General features: G+C 47.5%; 1 protein-coding gene across 4 annotated transcripts in view; it reads right to left on the bottom strand.

Annotated features, from left to right (window-relative positions):
* Positions 1-1,415: 1,415 nt before the first annotated feature.
* ACBD6 (acyl-CoA binding domain containing 6) overlaps positions 1,416-22,013 on the bottom strand; it is an 84,094-nt gene continuing 63,496 nt past the window's right edge. The window contains exons 7-9 of one of the 4 annotated variants that reach the window (XM_080348961.1): positions 16,158-16,187; positions 5,906-5,936; positions 1,921-2,013 (exon numbers count right to left, since the gene is read on the bottom strand). In XM_080348961.1, coding sequence (XP_080205087.1) covers positions 16,161-16,187 — 27 coding nt within the window. In that variant the 3' untranslated portion in view covers positions 1,921-2,013; positions 5,906-5,936; positions 16,158-16,160. Of the gene's footprint in view, positions 2,014-5,905; positions 5,937-14,189; positions 14,254-16,157; positions 16,188-22,013 lie in introns of those variants that run through there. The other 3 variants (XR_013922446.1, XR_013922447.1, XM_080348959.1) reach the window with 3 other exon arrangements.

Below are 22,013 nucleotides of genomic sequence, written 5' to 3'. Positions count from 1 at the left end.
CCCCCCGCCATCCAAAATCCGTACCGTGGGCACAGGTGAGATGGAAAAAACATGCCCGGGGGTGTCCAAACCCCTCCATGGGCACCGGTGTGTTGGCTTTTCTCTATTTTAATCATTTTAACATTTAATGCTTCTCAATTAAAGTGATTTCCTGGAGTAGATGCCAAGCTTAGGCCGAATGCACATTAACCACTTTCTGTATCGGTAGTTAAAGGCACCGAGGGATTTAAACAGCAATCCGCAAGGCTGCTGGGGAAAGGTTTGGCTGAATAAAGCAGATTATAAACAATAATATATGTCTTTCTCATTTTTTTTCCCCCCCTCCCCACTTTTTTTTTTTGGAAACGCTCCAACCTCGCAAACAGCCCTAAAGTGCTATAAACATCTCCAGGGCTGAGTGCTCAGCCCCCAAATGTGCTCGCTGAAAGCACGGGCATCACCGCTACTGCTTTTCCTCCTGCTTTAAGAGAGAGTTGTTGTTTTATTACCCAACGTGTCCGTCAAGGCAGTGCCTGTGCGTTATGGCACAAGGGTGGCCTCGCCTGTCCCCAACCTCCATGTCACCGCGTCCCAGGGGGCTGTTGTATCGCTTCCGTCGAGCCGCCACTGCCCCGCAGGGACCGTAAATGTTGAAACCCGGCGTGCGCTGCGCGGCGTGAATGTTTAGCAGCAGTTGGCTTCACGCATCGCTGCATCCGAGCGCCTTTCACCAGCCCCTTGTCACACCCCGGCAGCAGAATCATCCCCCAGCTAAGAGGCTGCAAACAGACGCACATGATATATTTTATTTCTTGCCACCCACGCTCCAGCCTCCTTGTTTGGGAGGCTCAGTGGGAAAAGGCTTCAGGGTCAGTTTTCCTACTGACTTCCAAAAAAGCCCTGCGTGTTGTGGGTATTTTTAATTATTTTTTAATTATTTTTTTTCCCAAAACATGGAGTCCACCACAGCAGCTACCCAGCCTGACAACCCCCTCCAATATTAACACAAAATAAATTGACATGGTCAGTATAAGGGCAGGCACACCCCATTAACTTGCCCAAGCCCTTTCATCCCCCCGACCCAGCCCGCCCCTTGCCGTGTGTGTTTGCTGTGCCATGGGCTGCTTTGGCCGCTGGCAGCGTCCAAGCAGGCGACAGGCCCTGCAACTGCTGATGGAGGTGGGGGTTTTAATGCCGTTCAATTCAGCAAAGTGGTTTTGTGACGTGGTAAAAGTCCTCTCAAATTCGAGAGGTTGGTTAGCCATTGCCTTACGTATATTAGGTGAGAACTAGAGGGATGGACACGGCGAGAGCTTGAGCAGAGCTTTCCAAGGGCTCTACCAGCACTCAGCTGCCTTCCATCCTTATTGCTGACAAGGAATCAAGCCACTCCCTGCAAGAAAACCACACAGAAGCTCCATCCCAACGCTGTGCTTTTATTTTTAATATTTTGCTTGGACCCAGGGAAGAATAAAAAAAATAAACCAAAACTCAAGCTGAAGGGGAGGGTTGAGCAGAGCATCTCAGCTGGCCCAGCAGCCCTCCCCTCCCCATGGAGCAGTCAGCACAGGCTGCTCTGGAGAGACATCCGATGCAGTACTTGCATTTAATACATTAAAAATGATACTGGGGGCCTCCTCCAGGCTCTCTCTCCTCCCTCCCTCCCCCCCCAAATACTGATAAATGTCAGAGCATGCAACACCCTGATCCCATCCTGCCCTGGATATGTGCTTGGCCAGCCAGCCTTCGTGCTGGAGAGGCCCCCCAGACCCTGTGCTCTAAAATCTCCCCTTCCAAGCCCCACGGCGTTTCGGAGGGCAGCGGGGAAAAGAAGGGTGGGTTATTGCGGACTGTCCCTGTCCTCCGTGTGGCCGCGGGGTTAGGTCCCGCCAGCGGTGTGCTGCTGCAGAGCTGAAGTGATGGCTTTACAGTCCGTCACCTCCTCCGGCAGGCAGCCCTCCTGGTCCCGGAGCGTGGGGTCGGCTCCCGACTTCAGCAGCAGCTCCACAATATCCAAAAACTCGCAGGCAGCAGCTGAGGGGAGAAAGGGAAGGGTTAGTGTGGGGATCCTGACCCGAGGCGGCGGTGACAGGCGTTTCTGGAGCTGCTGCTGTGGCTGGTGACACCCCATGCGTGTGCCAGCAGCAGGAAGCGCTGTCTCAGCACCTGGCCAGGCAGAGAAGATCATTTTTTGGGGCAGTGCTCGGTACTCAATAAATTATTTGCCTTTGGATTTAACAGTGCAAAGGAAAAAGACAGAGTGAAAGCAATGAAAAGACAGAAGTCTGGGGGGGGGGATGGTTACTGGTGCAACCAGAGCCCCAGGGGTTTGCAGCGCATCACCTGGGATGATGCACAGGGTGCAGTTTGGCTGATGCTCTTTGATGTCCAGGACTGGAGACAGAGCTGAGAAGCCTGGGAAAACCTTCTCTGTCTGCTTTTGTACCCAGAATTTAGAATGTATTTATAATTTATAACACATTTATAACCGCCTGCCCCTCAGCTGCCTTCTGAACCTCCCCGGGCAGCACATCCCGGCCAGTGGTGCCTCACTCCCCACTTCCATCCATCATCGCTCCTTGTGGAAAATTCCGATGTTTTTTAGCTCCTATCTGGTGCTCCAGGGCACATCCCTGTGCCCACAGAGAGCCATCACTGTTATTTCTAACCCATATCTCCATAAGCAACTCAATTTTTCAACCCTGATTTATTCTGTCAAGAGACAATCAAGTTTGAGCTGAGCTTTGCCCTGGCCCAAGGCTCTAACAGCCCCGGCAGCTTTTGGTTCCAACCTTGCCTAAGGATGTTAAAAAGGAAGAATCAGAAAAACCATGAAAACTTAACATTGAAGAGCCGGGCTTGGCTGATACCAGCAGCAATCCTAGTCCCCGGATCTTCCCTTAAGCCCATGCAATGCAGATCCTGGTGAAGCCAAAAACTGCCTCAGGCCCAAACTGCCTTAAGAGATGGCAAAGCCGGCAGCTTCCTCTCGCATTGGTAGTGGTTGGTTTTAATGATATTTTAGGTGCTTTTACAACATCACCGACTAACTCTTCTTTGCTGTTAAATGTAGTAATTACAGCGTCTTTTGCATTACTCTGCAGTTTTCTACTGACCCAAAGGGACAAACAGAAATGTTTAATTAAAAAAATTTGACGTGTGATTGGAGCTTATCCTGAAAAAGATTTAAAAAAGGAGAAAAAAGGGGAGAGGGTTGATGAAGAAGCAGGTGGGGGTGAGGCTGAGCTGAAGGGCTGGGGCATGTCCTGGGGGGACAGTGCAGCACCCTTTTAGAAAGCTGAATTCCAGGGGTACCAAGGATGCTGTGGTGCAGCTCCTGGGGATGGGGAGATGGTACCTGCACGGGGAAAGGCGGTTGTGTCATCCAGTGCCACCGGCAGCAGAGCCCATGTCCCCGAGCGGGTCGGGGACGTCCCCCGGGATGAGCAGAGCTGCTGGATTTATCGCACCCTGGGACCCTCGATTTGTCAAGGGCCGGAACGGCAGCCCTGACACTGGCACGGGTGAAGATGAATTTCCATTCAGCGCAGTTCGCCTTCCGACTCCATTAATCCTCAGGGTTCAGATGATGAATTCCTTTCTTTTTTTTTATTATTTATTTTCCCTCCAGCATCCCCTCCCACTGCCCTGCCACAGCACAGAAAGAGCCGAACAGATGGTGCTTTGCAGGGAAGCCGGAGTGCCCATGAGGATACAGAACCTGCCCACCCCGCGGCCACGTGGCCACCAGCGCTCCGAGAAGCCTTGATTTCCTCTGGGAGAGGCGGCGGCAATGATTTTAGTATTCCCAGCGGGTGGGTGGATGGATGGAGATGAAGATGAACGGGCCGTTTAGCAGGGAGACTGTGCTTGTACCAATCGACACAGCACCGACCGCAGCCTCCGGGTCTAGTGGTGGTTCCACCGATGAGTCGGAGCCTTCGGACTGTGCTGCCGGCTGGGCCCCGCTTAACCTCCGATTAAACCCCAGGTCGGGGCCGATCGGAAGGAGGAAGGATTTACAACCCGCCGCAGGATGCGGTTTGACACGGGCTGTAATCAGGAGAGCTGTCACTGCAAGGACAGCTGTCAGGCCACGCCGGCTCATAAAAAGGGATGGAGACACCCTAAAAGCAGTGGCTTGTCTGGCTGGCCTTGCTCCTGGGATTTAACCCTTCCCTGAACGGCCTCTAAGAAAATGAAAAACCTTGTAGTGGCACTGCCAGAGACAGTTTTCATTCTGCTCTTGTGCCTCTCTGTTGCAATTAGCAGTTTGATTACGAAGCGCTTACCGAGAAGGCATCAGAACATTTTCAGTGAGTTCCAGTTTCAGGCCAACAGCCACTTGACTCAAAACCATTCACTCATTTAACACGCAGTTTTCAAGATTGGGGTGATTTATGACCAGATCAGCTAAATGAGGGAGTCTGGACATCCTGGGCAATTAGATGGTCAGCCAGGGACAGTGGGCACCCGTGGACACACCGGACTCGTGTGCCAGCAACCCAGGGGGGCTTCCCCAAAGATGACATTTGGGGACGGGAGCTGGGATAATACTCAAGAAGAAGAAAAAATTCTAACACTTAAAATATCAGGAAAAAAAAATCCCTGGTAAACTCTCATTATTGAAACATCTGAGCTGAGTGGATCAGAGAAACCATTTCTGAAATAATGTTAATTAGAACAGTTATATTTGTTTGCTTGTGTTAATGAACCAGCATCAACCTCCTGCACAGAATTTATGCTCAGGTGGTGCATCCCCCTCTGCTTTCATATATTGAACTTGCTTGAAGCAGGAAAACTTACACACACTATTCTTTTGCACAACCTGCTATCATCCACCGTGCACCCCTTGGTAGATGGATATCAGTGTCAGAGCAGGGGAGAGCCCAAAATGTGGAATGGGCTGGGAAAGAGGCAACGTGGCACTAAGTGCTCTTCATTCTGCAGAGGCTGCTGCACTAAGCAACGGATGTGCTGCTTCAGAGTGATAAGAATGTGAAAAATAAAGTATCCTACAGGAAAGATGACATGGGGAGAAATGATACATTATTGTAACTACAGTCTCGGTTCAGCGGCCCTGGAATCTGGTAGTTTAGATCCAGATCCAACTGCGGTGCCTTGGAGTGATGGTCTGCAAAGCAATTTTGCCATCCTGCTAATGTCCTTGCGGAGCGCTCAGAGAGAAAAGACACAAACGCTTCAGAATGACAAGGATGCCCTTAATTACACCGTGACAGGCATCAAGAGAGAGTAAAAAATAATAACTGGGTATGTCTTAATTTTGGAAAAAATTATGATACAGATTAAATCGATACTTTTTTTCCTATTCTCCAGACATCAGCACTGCATGTGTCACTTTACTCTCCACTTTTCTCATTTGGAGACAGAACAATCTTTCAATTAAAAAGATGGCTATAAAATCATGTATCTCATCAGCATGTAATTGTAGGAGGGAAACAAACTGTAACTTCACTCTGCTGGTTTTGGTAGTGGAGAAGCTGCTGCTCTGTCAGCTGTGCCCAAGCGGGTTTGTCACCAGGACACGTGGAGGTGAAGGACACCGTGTTTGTCCCCCTCCCTCACCTCTATAACCTGTTAAACCCAGCACAACTGCGCCCTGGAATCACACAGGCGCAAAGGAAAAACTCTGCAGAAAGTGCATCATTAATCGGGAGAAAAGGAAAGCTCTGAGGTGAAATTTGCAGAGGAGAAGGAAGGGAGGACAGCAGTGTTCTTTGCCACTTCTCTTATCATTCCTACTCATATCATGCAGGGATTTGCTGGTGAAGTAGGCGCCAGTTAATCAAATCCAGCTTCCCTGCTCACATTTCTGCCGAAATTTGCTTTTTGTATGTAGACTATTTAGTCCAGCAGCACAGCCATCCTTGTTAAGAGGGAACAACCACGCTGAAAGGCAGCTTACCGTAATGGAGTGCAGTCTGGCCTTCCCCGTCCTGAAAAAGAGAGAGAGACTTGATTTTAGAGGTATTGGTAATGTCGGGGGGATACGAGTAAATCCCACTTTTAAATAAATATGCTGAATCACAGCAATATTTTATTTGACTAGATAAACAGCCCAGGACACGCAGCTACCGGGCAGCCAGGCTTTGAATCATCACCCACCATCCATCCATATTGATGGATAATCAATACTTATCCACGCACAAGAGCGCGTGGATCGCTTCATGACAGGAGGATAATTCAGTTCATAGCGTTATCTCTTCTAGCCCATAAAAATGAAGGATTCCAATCCCACGGCCTTACTTTGGGACCCTCACTAATCCTGAGGCTTTAGAGCAAAATGCTTCTGTGCAAGCACAGCCTTGTCCAGATACTCCAGAGAAGGGTAAAGCACTGGGACAGAGGCACAACTCAGTGCCAAGGAAAACGCAGGGGAAAAAAAGCCGCTTTTCTTCCAGCTGAATAAATTTTAGGTCCTTGCTCTTCAGGTGGACACAAAGCCCAAGTAATTTCTGTGGGGCTGCTGGCATCCCTGCAGAAGGAGGGCGAGGAAAGTGCTGGGGAACGAGAGCCGGTTGCTGAACTCATCCGTGCAAAACACCTGCAGTGCAAGGGCAAAGCAAACTGCATGATTTGGAGACGTCGGCGCGCAGCTCCCTCTTCAAGCTGACACGTACGCGAAAGCATCAGCTGCAGCGGTTTGGGAAGCACGTCCCAAGCGCGGACGAACCCAGGGATCGTGCCGCAGGAACAGGTGAAATAACAGAAGGACGGAATTACCACCCCCTTTGCTTTCACTGCCCCACCAGGATTAGCCTCTAATTCAGTTCTTTGCCTCTTTAATTTATTTGCATCTGTTTATGGAGACTTAAGTTTTTAATTACCATCATCTCTGGGATTAAGGTGCAAATTCTACAGCCTGTCGTGGATTCCGGAGCAGGCGAAAGGGAAAAGAAGAACAAGAAAACAGGTAGAAATCCCACCCGTAGCTGTCTGGAGAATTCTGGTTTCCCAGCTTGTTACTGTTTGATACTAAACCTGTTCCTAGGAAGGACTTGTGTTTTAGGGTGGAAGATTCTTTGCTCTGAGACACTGCATCAGCACAACAACCACAGCCTCAACAGGGACACAAGAGAAAAGCCGGATGTAACAGGCATTTGCTGCCTGAACATCCATCTCGCCTCTTTGCTGGGGAAAATGTGTGGATTGAGGTTTTTCCTTCCACGTGCCACTATGCCCCATTCGTGGCACTCACGCCAACGTTTGGAGCTGCTTCGCTTTAGCATCCTATTTCTGCCCAGGTTGCGGGGATCGTAATGCAAACGGGTGTCACTAGAAGATACCGCAAAGCAAAGAACCGAAGGAATCAAGGACGGCATCCATTGATTATTCCACACTAATAAGGTAACTGATGCGAGCCAGAGCCCCTAAGCCTGTGCCAGCTCGGAGGAGTGACGGGGCCGGCACTGACTTCAGCAAAACAGGGAGCAGGGCTGGGGAAGAGGAGGCGCGAGTGCTGTAAATGAGTTATTGCAAAAGACTTCAAATATCGCTTTGTGCTGGCGGATGCAAAGCCAGCTCCCCTCCACAACACCGCCTTCAAAATTGTAGTTGGCAAAACCTGCAGGTGAATGGGATCTGAGATGAGCAGCAGAAATTGCTTTCCATGGGAACGTTTTGCTGCAAAACTCCTTATAAAATAGAAGGGACTGCTCCAGGAATACCACAGCCATTTGTTCCTCTTCCAAAGGCCCGCAGAAAGCACCGTGGCTTCAGCAGCCACCTTTGGGCTAACGAGGCTTTTTATTTCTCTTAGATGTACTTACTGGCATTTATTGGGCCAAGAAGGGCACGCAAGTCCCGGCATACAAAATGTGTCTCTTTAATCCCAGTGCGGTTTTTAAGAAGAACTATTAATCCAATGGTATGCAAACACTGTTTACACTTTAGTTACACTGGATTTCTTTTTGCCCTCTGAGCCTGACGGCTGGCCAAGTGCTATTTGTTCTACTTCTCAGATGCTAGGCTATTTGCTTGTATTTTTCTCTGTGACAAATTTTAATCCAGGTAAATGGAAAAAGCTCTAGTGTGGTCACTCACTAAGGGCCTTGAAATGCCCTTGGGAGGCTGCTGATCTCAATCCTTCTTTGATTTGGCTTTTTGGAGCACCACCGTGGCTAATCGGCACAGCGCTTGGCTCCAGGTACGGCAGCGCTGAGCCGTCAGCGCTAAACGGTCACACCTGGAAACGAATCAAAAAATAGGCCGTGACAGTGAGGATTACAGATCCCACTGCGGAAAGTTACGTGAGACAAATATCACCTACCAGGTGCTGGAAACATTTGTTTTTACAACACGCAGAAGTGGTCTTAAGATGAACTGTAGCTAGCACTGATGGAAGGGATATTTCCTGACTGAAAGCGGTGGTTTCTGGAGCATCCTAAGTAAGGTGTGGTGTGTCTTGCTCCCAGGATGTGCCTCTGCTGGGATGAATGACCTCAAACGGCAAGGGGACAGGGACAGAGCGCCACAGCCTCTGTCCTCACCCCGCTGTACCCTCCCAGGGCACCGGGCGATGGCACCGGCATCGCCGGCACCAGATTTCCCCGTCGCAGCCACGAGCACATCCCTGCGGCAGAAGGAAGGCAGAGATGCCGGCGGTGATCAGACGGACCGTGTCGCTCATCAGGCTTGCAAGCACAGACAGCTAATTATTCTCCGTCAAAACCCACCGGGATACTTGTTGGAGGGAGATGTTTGTCAGGACGGTTTAATTCTTCTCTCTCCAATTTAGCTTTCAGATTACAGAAATGCAAATCGAACAGAGCTGCAAGTACAAGACAACGCAGAGTCTATCGATACACACCAAAACCAGTAATTCGATAAATCAGTACCCTAAAAACCTCAATACTGTAACCAGTTATTTCCAAACTGCCCATGGAAAGTCAGGTAATCATGGTGCATTATAATTTCTGTGCTTAGGCATGTTAAAAGAAATTAGAGACTTTTCCCCTCGCCCCGATATGAGCTTCTGTAGCATGACAGGAGCACAAAGAGAAGGTGTTGAGTAGGGGAGCTGATGACAGGGAGTGCAGAAGAAGAGATTGGCAGCTCCAGGGCCATCCTTCAGCTCTGCTCTATGCCAGGATGGAGGCTGGAATAATGTCAATGCAACAGGTTAAAAAGGAGAAAATCAGAGCTCTGATTCAGGGAACTTCAACACAAAAGGTGGAAAAGGCCAGGCTCAAAGCAGTAATACACAGTGTTTCTCTACAGCTTTGCTTTTGGCTTGAAAGCCACTGGCAGGTCCCTGTCCCAGAGCCCTTTTAGCAACACCCTATCTATAAAAAGGGGCTTGTGGAAATGGCAGAACCCCTGCAGACAAACAGAAGATGACCACAAAGGAAGGAAAGACCATTACACACTTGGATGTAGGAGCGCTTAGTCCCACACAAGCAAGTTACCGACCAACAACAGATCGAGTCCAAGCTTTCCTCTTGCCTCCTCATGCCACATGCCACCCCTGGTGCATTTTACAGCCTCCTGGCACATCTGGCAACACAAGGATGACAGCACGGCCTTCAAGGGAGACAAGTCCAAAGACTTTAAAAATAAAGCCAAATGCCCACGTCTACAAAATGCTACAAAATCACCAGTATCTCCTACATCCACGGTCTGCGGCAGATGTCACTCAATGAAAATCCAACTACCAGTGGGTAACTTATTGGATAACAGGATTTTGTTCTGCTCCTGAGAAATTTAAGCAAGAGAAATGAGAGAAGATGGACCGAGCGCAGATGGACCAACTGTCTTATCCGTTAAGTGGTACTATGGCTACTGCACGTCAATTTTGTCTTATAAGTGATAGGATTATATCGGTGTTGCCATCCCGTGTTCATTTCTTGGGAATTTCTGTACCCTGCTTAACCTAACACAAGGTTTCTGGGCTGAGGGGCTTGGCCGAGATGCTGCACATGCTATAAGACACGATTTCCACTGCCCCGCCATGGCAAGCACACCTTGACATGACAGCAATTGACCGTGCTGGTTTCACAGGACAGTTTTTAAAACAATGTTATATAAAGACTGATCTTCCAGACCTCACCCATTTGCCCTCCAAGCTGCGTGCGGAAACGTCTGCAAGTGGGATGGCGGCCCTAAGGGAGACACTGTCTCTTGTTCCATTTAATGTGTTTTATTTAGCACAAGTACAGAAAGAGGAATTTGAAAAAAAAACCTGTTGGTTATCTTGGTGAACTGTGGTTCTCTTAGACCATGTACTGGTGATGAAGCGGGGGCCAGACAGCCCTCCACACCAGCTGCCCCACTTCTCCTCCTGCGCTGGTCCTCAGAGACCTTCAATCACATCTTCATGCACAGACACCATGAGCACGAAGAGCACAGCACAAAACAGACGCACCAACCTCTCCCTTTTGAGCGACAGCACATGCACTGCTTATTTTAAGGTATTATTACTCCTGCATCACCTCTTCTTTCTGTTCCTTCGTGGTGTCTTCTAAGGTGTTCCCATTGACAGACTCCAAATGTTGGCAGGGATTGCAGGAGATAAGAGCGATGAGGTGATAAGAGTGTTTAACAGCGCTGGGTCCTGGGCAGCGTGGATAGGCCGAAGGGAAGATAAATATTTACACTACATCTTTAGAAGGTGAGTGAATAAAAAGGGCTAGAATAATACAGCTTCTGAACAAGCACCGGTGCTTAGGAGCTGTGAATATAAATCTCTGCAGCCTCACGACACACACTCACTCAAGCCAGGGAGATGAAAAATAGCAAGAAAATACTTCCCTCCACTTTTAAAAAGGGTTTTACTCCTCATTTATTTCCACTTTAGACTTCAACTTCGCAACAATTTACTTTAACCTCATCATCTTCTTTTTCTCTCGCTGAAATTTTATCCCCAAGATGACTGAGGGTGAGACTATAGCTAAGAGCATAGCAGAATTTATATGCTAATACCCACCAACATGTAAAACCAGGCAACGCAGGCTAATAAAACCAGTCTGAACTCCACCAGACAATTCAGTGGATGGCCCCTACACAGCTTTTATTTCCATTTACATGCTGCTTTTGCACACAGCAGCCTGGGTTTGGACATGTACATTAATACATATAAAATGAATGCTTGTCCTGTCGAAGCAGACAGACAAGCGGATTGCTGTGTGTGCAAATGTTGGCAGAGAAAAGCAATGTTTTAGTTTAAAACTTGACCCCGTTCTTTTAAAATCCCTGCCTTAGACCAGTGTCCACCCACATACAGATAGACTTTTGATTTTAGGTGCCTCCTGAGTCTGAATGCCAGTGGCAGTGCAAAAAAGAAACACCACCATCTAACAGTCTTGTGCTATAACATCCAGAGTCCCAAATAGCTCCGAAGCCAGAAAAATAAAGCAGATCTTTATGTTTTCTCACAATTTTTCAGCTTTTGGTTTTGCTAAAGCAAAATATACTTTGTGACCCACTGTTTTAGACTGGGTGGCCCACATGAGGATAATTATTTAGCTGGTGTTTGTAAAATGCTTGTAAGGTTATGGTTGCTAACGCTGAGCGCAGGCTGCTGAGAGATATCACTGTGTCCACCCTCGTTGCCAGCTTGAAGGCAGCTCAGATGCTCCTCAAGGACCAACACCGTGGGACGAAGGATGCAGAGCAGCCTCCAGCATCAGCAAAACCAAAATCCATGCACTAGTCACAAAGAGCTGTTATTTGGGGATTGCAAATAGGTTGACAAGTGCACGACTTAACTATCCTGTAAGTTTGGTTCCTCAACGGACTCTTCCACCTCCATTCCACGTGGATAGGCTTGTCAGGGTCCCCTCTCTTGCTGAGCTGTCCCTCCCCAAGAGCTCTCTCCTCTGCCCCCTTCCTCCCATCCAGACCTTCTCCTGCACTGTGCTGGACAGATATCTGTAAGGATGGAAGGTGCTAGATAGATCTTTATCATCACCTCTTGGGCCTTTCTCCAAAGCTTACTGCCAGGCTATCATTTGGCCTATCTTCTAAGTGCCTCACAGATAAATTAGATCTGCATAGAGAAGCAATTATTACATTTCTAATGGCATGAACCCTTACAGCACAATCTGCTACTGAAAGGCCAAGGAAATTGCATTAGCTTTTGTTTGATTCAAAGTTATGATCAAGGGAAGAGGGACGCTGAAGCCCTTCAAAGCCAAGCCTCGGTGCTGGGGATCTTTCTGCCTGGGATCATTCATATTCATATTCCTGGTTCGTTTAGGTGCACTGATTTGGAGGAGCCCTCCACTTGCAAAGCCGCTGTTCAAATCAGATCTAAGAAAGCTCGGAGAGAATATGATGCCCAGGAACTGCATCTGCTAATGCACCCAAACGCCACCGGCCGGAGGAGTTCAGTGTGCCGGGGCTACGCTAATCCCTCATCGCCCCAGTTTCTAACTGGTGGTGCACCTAAATTTCCAAGTGCAATTTCAATGGGATTTATTGCATCTACTATGATCAGCATGTAGTGCTGCTGGCACAGATACAGGCTCTCAGCATCCCACCGCAGACATAGCCGGCTTTAATTGCAGGACAAACTGATTTCTGAATCCACGCAGCGGCTCATGCAGCAACCCTGAAACTCTCAGGGCTGTTTTCTTACTGTGCATTTTCACCCCAATTTACAGCCAGCACTGTGAGCACGGCTGTGTATTTGTATATGTATTTAAAGGTTGCTCCAAATAATATGTGCTACTGCCTGTTACTTCCAGCATCAGGCATCACTCTGGTCATCAAACAAGCTTGTCAGCGCAATATAAAAGCTGTTGGGAAGCTCCGGGAAGCTTCCTCAGCCTCAGAAATGTGTTTGGGAAGAGCCAGTGCCTAGAGCTGTAACAAGTGTCACAGCGCTGCAGCTGAGCCAGCCTCCAACAAAACCGTGCAGGACAATATTCCGAAGGGCAAGATGTTAAAATCTCTCTTCTCAGGGTGCTTCCCTGCCCCCTCCTCCCCACGCAAAAGTTAGTAGCTCTCGTGCTGCTTTATCACTTTAGCGTGGCTGAGGCAGATACCTGGTTATTTAAGGGGCAGGATAAATGGGCTGAGACAGCTTTCCCATCCCCAATTCACTAGGGAACGCTTGGAAATTCCACCTGACACTGGGACCGCGCTGTGCTCTTAAACAATCTCCCGTCTGATCCGATTGTTCCCCAGTGGGGAGGCAGGCTGCAGCTCGCTCAAGAGTCATTGATTGGATTAACAGCCTAATTCCCAACAGATGAATAGAATACTGATGTCTTGTCAGCCCACATCATAGAAGGAAAACACAATCTGCTTCTACAGTCCTGAAATTTAACCCTTTGCTTTCCCCCTTCTCTAGGGCACGGGGTTGAACGCAAGTCCGGCACTTTCAGCTCGAGATCCTGCCCATTTGAATGAGAAAAGACATATTAACCTTTGGGATGGTTTGCCTAATCATCTATGTGCCGTGGGATCATAGGTTATTTTCCGTGAGGTTGGTTTTGTAAGAAGCCCTCTTTTCATCCTTCCTAGACAGAAGAGATTTATACCAGGGACCTCAGGGGTTTTTTTCTTCTCTATTTTACCACCTGCCGTTAAAGGAAACACTGTATGCTTCACGGCAAGAGGCTGAAAATTCATTAGCTTAACGGTATTTATTCTGAAATACGGAGTTATTGAACGCTTTCCCAGTCTATCATTTGATCGGGAGGACAGATCTGCCTGCAGAGGAGCATCCAGCCACGTTGCGGGAGAGAAGCCGGGCTCATCGTCTGCTCCCTGAGAGCTCCTGCTCTCCACCTCCTAATGGAGACACTAATGTCTTCTTACCTCATAGAAAGACCGTGATAAGAAATTAATTGCTACTGGTCAAATGTTCACTGCTACAAATGCAGGACCGTGTGCATATTAAAGAGATGCTCCAAGAACAAAATCTATTTATGGACTCCTTGGCACTGCCTGCATTTATTTCCTTGCTCAAGAGACAAGAATAAATAAAAATCATCTGATTTAAAGAAATGTATTCAAAATGACTTTTTTCTCAGATCATTTGTCTTCATAATGCTGTGGGTTTTGTTTCTTTGTAACAGCCACCTTTTATGCTTGCATTTACAAAACAGGCAGATATACATTTAAATATTGTTATTTTTCAGCAGCAATCCTAGAATACAGAGAAACAGAGCTCCAGCACTCATGCCAGAACTTCAATCCATATTGAGAGGTGGCCTCTGGAGTAACTCTGATCCAACTCTTACCAACTCTTGAGCTGCTTTTCCCACCTCTGCAAAGTCTGCATCACCTGAGATTCACCAGGTTGCTCTGGGAAAGAGAAATAAGATATTTCCAGTTTCATTTGGATTTTACAGCTCGCATGCAGAGTGGAAAAATGCCCTCCATCACTCCTTAATTCTAAAAAAACTAATTAGCCCAGCACTAACCAACAAATAGGAGAGAACGCAATAAAGGATTGAGGTGCATGCCCTTTAAAAAAACCCACAACAGTACCTGCTAGCTACGACAGTTTGCCAAAATTCATCATTTCACAGCATTAATATACATATTAAAAACTTGCTAGGAGAGTGAATGAAAGAAACAGGCCTTCCCTCTCCTGGGTGCCAACACATGAACCCTACAGAGCTGCCTTAATCAAAACAATTAGTGAGAGATGCTGCATTGACTCAAACAATTCAATTAATGCAGTGTTAGCGCTAGTATTTTAAAGTAATTTGAATTATTAGCTCCTTTAACAATTTGAAACCATAATGTTTCAGAATGGTGATAAATAAATAAGTCAAATGACCCCTCTCCAGTCCTGCCCCTGCCCTGTAATATGGCTGCACTGTGTATTCACAAATCCAGGTTAAGGATGGGGACTGGGGCAGTTGTGCCCTGGAACTAGCAGACTGCAGGTTTTATAAATACATACAGAAATAATTAAAATCTAAGGGGTTTAGAAGGGTTAATCTCCTTTAAATAATCTCTGCCACAAAGCCTGTAAAGTCACTGCTGGCACCGGGCCCGCGCGGGACCGGCTGTCGGATATCAGGCCAGCACGTGTGGACGGGAGCAGAGGGATTAAGGGGATGCGGTGCCCGGGCAGACACGCTGCTCCCCCGCATCTGGCTCCCCGGGTTGCTGCCCCGGGGCTGGAAATGATGTGAGCAGGATGGGGGATCCAGCGCTGACCAGCAAGACAACTGGCCACTTGCTCCACCTGATTAAAGAGAGGGAAGGAAGCTCGATTAAGCTGCTAAATTTAGCGGGGCAGACAGGAGACAGCGGGAGCCGAGGGCACTGCTGCCACCTGAGCCCCTTCTGACTTCAAGGCAAACGCTGGATTATATTTATTTAAAGAGATTCAGGACTTTGGAAATAACCTCTTGCCCTATGCAGGCTTGAACCCATAGCCAAGGGGATGCTGCACTTTTAATTGTCGACTATAATGGACTCGGAGCTGCCACTCTCCATTTCCTCTTTGTATAAAGTGTCATTTTAAAGCCAACAACCATCACAGAGAAAAAAATGCAAAAGAAAAGCAAAGAAACCACCCCTGTGTGGGCTAAAGCAGTTGCCCTGCCTGAGCCCATGAGTTTGATTTCATAGGATCATAGAATCCCAGGTCAGAAGGGTCCTCAAGGATCATCTGGTCCAACTTTTCTTGGCAAAAGGATGTTCTAGACAAGATGGCCCAGCAATTTTGCTGATTTGGGCAAAGGCAGAGTCAGGAGCTGGCATCGGCCTCGGGACCTTCTTATCTTTTTAAGTCAGCGAGGATGAAGATTCTGGAAAAACCCAACACCATGGACCTCGCTCGGACATCTCAGAGCATCTCAGGACCGTGCGGTGCCCTGCAGCCTACAGGCAGCCCTTCCTTCCCAAGCATGCCTGCTTCTTAAGCACGATGACTCCTCTCTGTGGCTAATCTGGAATTAGAGAGGACGTTCGCAGGCTCACAGCCGTCTGTCGGAGAGGGAAGGCACCGGAGCCTGGATCCTGCCCCAAAGTGGACCATCACCAGGGAAAAGCTGACCGCACGTGTTAAGAAGCTCCCGCCTCATCACCTCAAAGGGTTGCTGTTTTTTTTGTGACATCCAACAGCCTTTTAGCAGCCTCTGTGAATTATATTAGTAGCTGATTTACTATTTTTTATAAGGCATGAAGTTGCTCTTTTATTCGATCATCCACCACCAAGTACAACCACACGTCAGACTCTGAAAACTCACCCCTCAGCCTGCGATCGTTGGGACAGTTTCCTGATGGAAGAAAGGAGAAATAAATAGAGAGGGAAAAGGTTTATTGGTACTGCTTATTCACAGACTGCCAGGTTTCCAAACAGCTATTAATAAAGTGCCAATGCTAAAGAAAAAGAGGAAAAATGTCTGGAGAAAACTGCCTCAGGACATGAAACTATATCAGTAACTGGGATTTCTTGATGGAGCCACAGTGCTATTAAAATAAAGCTGAACTAAGTACTTGCAGTTTGGTCTGTCATTACTTATTTAGTGAGACGCAAAATTGATCTTCGCTTTAAAGGGCTCTTTCAAAGTCTAGAGGCAGCATTTGCTCCCTCCTTGTGCTGTATAATAGAAGTGTTCCTAATGAAATTCAGCAGGAGCGGGAGGCAACCAGGGAAAACCGCGGCCAACTTTATAACAGACAGATTTATGTTCAGGGATGTCCTGCTTTTTGAATAGTTATTCTGCACGGGGGCAGGAATAACAGGTTCGCCATTCACGGGTCGGACCAGCGCGGCAGAAGGTCAAGTTCCCCGGTGGTGCTGAGTCTGAGCCCAAGGCTGGGGCTGCATCACATCTGGGGCTGAGCTCAGCGGGTCCGTCCCATTTCCCACTAGAGCAGCCCGGGGAGCCCGCTGGGACATCTGTCCCCAGCACCCAGAACTGGGACCAGCCCATTTCGCACTGGGGAGGAGCAGATGGCAGGTACTGGTGCTGGCTGGAGCTGAACCAGTGACCTCGAGGTGAAAGGCTCCGTATCTCCCATTATCAATCCCCAGGGCCCCCTTCGAAGTAAGTGTTGATACATTAATCTTTCTGACTGATGGAAACAAACTGCAAATATAACGTTCCACGGGGGAATCTTTATTTATCTTGAGCCAAAGCTACGCTTAAAAACATAAAGTTAAGGGCACGCTCAGGTTTTGGTCTTTCATCAGAAATGTTACTAGTTAATGCCATCCTTTTTCTCTAAGTACCAAATTTAAAGAGCACGTCATCACGCATTAGTCTCTTGAGTGCGGCCCCAGCGTGGATTGCTGCAGTAAATAATAAACTGGTATTTGTGTTTCCTCCTGTGCATGTTGTCCTCCTAAACAGTTTAATAACAAAGGAGTATATTTAGGAGTGCTGCTGGAGTGCCTCGATGAAGCAGGTTGTGTAGGATAAATACCTCCACATCAGGACACTTTCCAAAGCCATCAGGCAGAGGGGTCAGTCTGTTGTGGGTTTTTTTAAAACTGCACAAGCTAATGCTTTAAGAGTGCCTTGATGGAATCAGGGAAATTGGATTGTCCCCCCATTTGCTGGCCTAAAACAAGCCTTTTTTTATTTATCCCATTAGAGGAACACAAGAGAAACCTTTTAAATGTCACTAAAATTTTCCCTGCATTGCAAAACCCAGTCAAAAGGGGTTTAATTTTCCCCGAGACCTCTTAAGTAATGCAGTATGTCAAGGTTTAATACATTGCGTGTAGGGGATTGTCTATATCCTGTGCTGTTTCACCAGGGTGACTCTGTAGGGTCGGTCCCATTTGCTGGATTCAGTCCCTGCCAGCCCCGAGCTGCCCAACTGGCCCACACCGCTCTAAATCAGTTCTAGTGGAACAAATAAGCAAGATAACGAGATGAGATGCGCCTTCCCCTGGATCAGTCTGGGATTCCCAAAAATTCAGCAGTGTTGGTTACTCTCCAGTAATTTTGCTCTGTGAGTTGGGGCTCTCTTTTTGTAAGCGGCTGTAATTTATAGGCTTTATTTACTTATTTATAGGAGGACAAGAGAGACTTGGCAAGAGGCACTTATGCACAAAAGGCTCCAAATCCCCCTGGAATATTTAATATGACAAAGATAAGCTGCGTACCAGAGGCAGAGCCCAGGATTGAAAGCTGGCAGCACACAAAGCACTAAAGCACACTGGCTACACAGACTTCTTAAAGGCTGGGCTGGTGCCCACTCAACCCTCGCTGTCCCGATGGCCGGGGACATTAATGCCAAAACAGCTTCTCCTCATCCCTCCAAACCCATCCCATTCGTGAGCTGGAAACTAGGGGTGATTTGCTCTCCCAGAATAATCCTGACTAGTAACGTTTGCTACTAAAAATAGACCATCATTTGGCTCCTACAGGATAAGGGAGCTCTCTATCCATGCTGTCCCTGTTTCTTTTTGCGAATCAGATCACAGCAGGAGAGAACCTGGGTGCTAAGTCATTTTGGATTGACCGTATAATCCCTTCCCAGCACCGGTTTTGCAGGGAGAGGAGGAATTGGAGAGCAATGAGCATTCAGAGTGGGGTATGTGAGTCCTCAGCATCTTGTCCCTCAACTCACACACACCCCGAGAGCTGGGGAGAGCGAGGAAGAGAAGGCAAATCTCAACTAGCCACAATAAAACACAGCCCCGAGACTAAAACACTGCCTCCCGATCTTCCCTGTCGGTCTGCATAATCTGTTTTATCAAATGTCAAAATTCAGCACGAAAATTGGAAAAAGAGAGGGAAAAAAAAATATAAATCAGACTGGTTGGTTATTGGACCAAGGGCTGTGTTAAAAGGATCAGGAGGTGGTGGGCCGAGTGGTGGGGGAGGGAATGGGATAAAGTAGCGGGTCTAATCAAATCAGTTTAAAAAGCTGCAGCCTCTCCGAGTTAACCTTGCCAATCAGAGAGGCAGCGGGAGCATGTCTGCGCACATTAAAGCGGGAGCGTGTCCTTGAACCCGCGGCGTTCTCCATCCTCCCCCCGGCAGCCCAGGCGGGCTGTGTACCCAACACCCTCAGCAGGCAGCGGGAGAAAAGCCCAGGATTAGGCGCCCTCCTTAGCCTTGCTCAAGTGGAAGTCAAGACGGCCGAGGCAGCTCGGATGCTTCCCTGCGATTAGAGATGAGCTCGTGGGATTAGGCCGGCAAGTGCTGGAGAAATGTTAAAAAACAAACAAGCGAAAAAAAGGAGACAAAAGGAGAAACCCTCCCATTGACAAATGCTGTTGAATTGGGTCTGGCAGCTGTGTGATGCATCACTAACCTTTGCTAATGACTAAGGGCACTGAAGTCACTTTAAAATAAATATTCACTAGGAATTACACGGGTAATCTACAGGGATTATCCTGCTGCTTTAACAGGTTCATAAACTAAAAGTTAAATGGTCTACACAAGTGTTTGCATTAATTTTGACCTGAATCAACCCTTCTGCTAAAAGCCATGGAAAGCCAGATTCAATTTTGGAAACCGCGTGTCTGCTTTGAGTTAGTGTTCTTACAAATTCCTCCAGATCCCCTGTTTTCTGAAGGAAAAACACGACTGAGCCCTTGGAAACCAGGAGCCCGCCAGCAGCCAGGGAAAGGTTTTAGCAGGAATGCACGTTCAGAACATGGAGCAGCAGGCACAAATCCCATCTGCTTCATAATCCAGTCCTTGTGGCAAAAGTATCCATGTTCAGAGCCTCAACTCCAGCACTTCTTCCCTACAGAGACGGGGAAAGCACAGTGTGGGGAATAGGAGCTCTACCACAAACAGTGGTCAAGCCCCAACCATTCTGTGCCTCAGTTTCCCCACCTGTAAAATAGAGAATGTGCCTTCCAGATGGGGCACTTGTCCCCGTGCCTCAGACTCCAGGAGGGGAATTAAGCTGAAGCGCGGCTGCGTGTCTGTCCCAGGCTCAACAGCTGGTACTCAGGCAGGTCAGGAGAGCAGGAATTAAGGCATATGCTTCAACAACAGGGACCGAATTACGAGATGAGAGCAGGTCCTGCGCACCAGTCTGCAGCTCCTGGTGACAACTTCATTTTCTGTACATGAAAAAGTAGTGTAAAACCACATGGGTGCCTTAACGCCACCATATACAACGTGTGAATTGTGTCTTAATTCCAAAAACCACACCAGGCATGAATGGGGAATAAGTATGATGCGGGAGTAACGAAAAGTACATCAATGCTTCCTTCCAGCCGGTACTTCAGACCCAGCCTTGGAAAAAGGACTTGGGGGTTATCCTCATTTCCACCAGCATGTTTGGGTCCCCTCGGTCCAACAGAAAAGTTGCATCTCCAGCCTGTGATCTGACACACTGGGCATATGCCTTGCAAACCTGATTAATAGTTTTTAACCTGGACTCCTTAGCCTGTATTCCCGAGTTGTCCGGCATGCACATCTCTGAAGACGGCTATTTGTCTAAGGCACGCTGAATTTGCTTTTAAGGACACAACAGCACCAAGAGAATGAAAGAGATGTAAAGTCTTTTTAAATTCCACCACTCCTGCATGATCACCAGCAATAAGGTTGAGGCCTCTGGCAGCAAAGCAGGAAAGTGAGGGACATGATCAGGCTGCTTGAAGCACAAAAATACATGATAGCGATGGATCCGAACAAACCCAGGCCCTGGAGCCCTTCAGGGTCCACTCTACAGCTTGGGGAAAAAGAAGAATCAGGCACAATGTGAAGCTGGCAGAGAAAACACAATCCCGAGGAAGATCAATATTTAAAAAGCTTGTTTTCACTGGGAAGAAAAACACTTGCAACCTTTATGTTTTTTATAGACTTCTTCATGATGTTCAGAATTTCCTGCCCACCTCCCCCTTTTTCTTTGAGATTAGAAAAAGCCAGGGAAGTCTAACCTGGTAAAACCTAATTTCACAGATCTTCCAAAGCCTTGGAAGTGCTGCCTGTCGCCCATTGAGGGCAGTGTGGGAGGAGAGCTCTAACCAGAGCACTATAAACTCAAATACCAGGCAAACATTAACAGCGAGTAAAGCTACAATTTTACACACTCTCAAATGAAAAATCATTCCATTAAAAGAGATACCTTCCCTCTGAAATACATATTTTTATGAAGTCCTAAATGTATGCTAGAAGAAAATTATCAGATAAAAACTAGGACTTCTGTCTTTAAAGAAGATGATTTTTCACTCTTCCCTTTTAAATAAACAGTTTCAAAGTTTTCTTCAGATACTATAAAAGAATGATAAAGGGGAACAGATCAACCTCCTCCTCAATGACTTCTATCTGCTAACAGTGACCTACAACAATCTCTTGCAGCTGGAAAAGCCCTGAACACACCTGAGAACACCACTTCAGCCTTAACTAAGGCAGCTCTATACTGAAATACTAATTGCTGTAAAAAAAGACACAGTTGCTACCTTCCCTCCTTATCCCAGCTGACAAGGGTTGGGATAAATCCAAGTGCTTTTAAAGAGAAGCCACAGAGCCTGGTAGGGCAAACCCTTATCCACAGGAGTAGGACAAGTCAAGCCCTCTGGAAAGTGACATGAAACCTGCTAGTGGTATTAAACATGGATATTCAAATATCAGCTGCTTCCAGAAAAGTTCCTCCAGAAAACCATCAATCCATCCAGGATAACTCACCCTACTGCACCTCCTGGCCATGCCACAAAGCCTCCCAGCACCTAATGCAGGATGGAAACGATGGCTCAAGGGCTTCAGTTTGTACTGAACCCAGCAGCCCTGCACACCTACACGGATCTACCAAGAGCAAGCGAAGTTTATGCAAGTAAAGCCTTTCTGCAGGCTGCATTCATGGCTGATGCCTAATGAAGACTGAATCTGGATGAGAAAATGCACTGATTATGGTATTTCTGTGGGCTAATATGGGGAACAAGGTAAGGAAAAGCTGTGTAGTATTTGGGGTCAAAGTGTTGGTGTTTGTTGAGGTGTTGTTTTTTGTTTTATTTTTACCTAGTTATGGGAGATGCTTCCTAAGGGTGAAGATAGACTTTGACCATCCTTTCCCCTTCAGGAAACCTTTTCTGCTGTGAGCGGGACTTCTATTTGCTATTCTATTGCTTGTTCTGCAAAACTTACCCCGCATCTCTGTGACCCTGGGAAGGGAGAAGTTCCCAG

Source organism: Nesoenas mayeri (assembly GCF_963082525.1).
Source record: "Nesoenas mayeri genome assembly, chromosome: 8".
In the NCBI taxonomy this organism is placed as follows: Eukaryota; Metazoa; Chordata; class Aves; order Columbiformes; family Columbidae; genus Nesoenas; species Nesoenas mayeri.
Note: the sequence above shows the minus strand (reverse complement) of the source record. Positions and strands in the feature narration are given on the sequence as shown.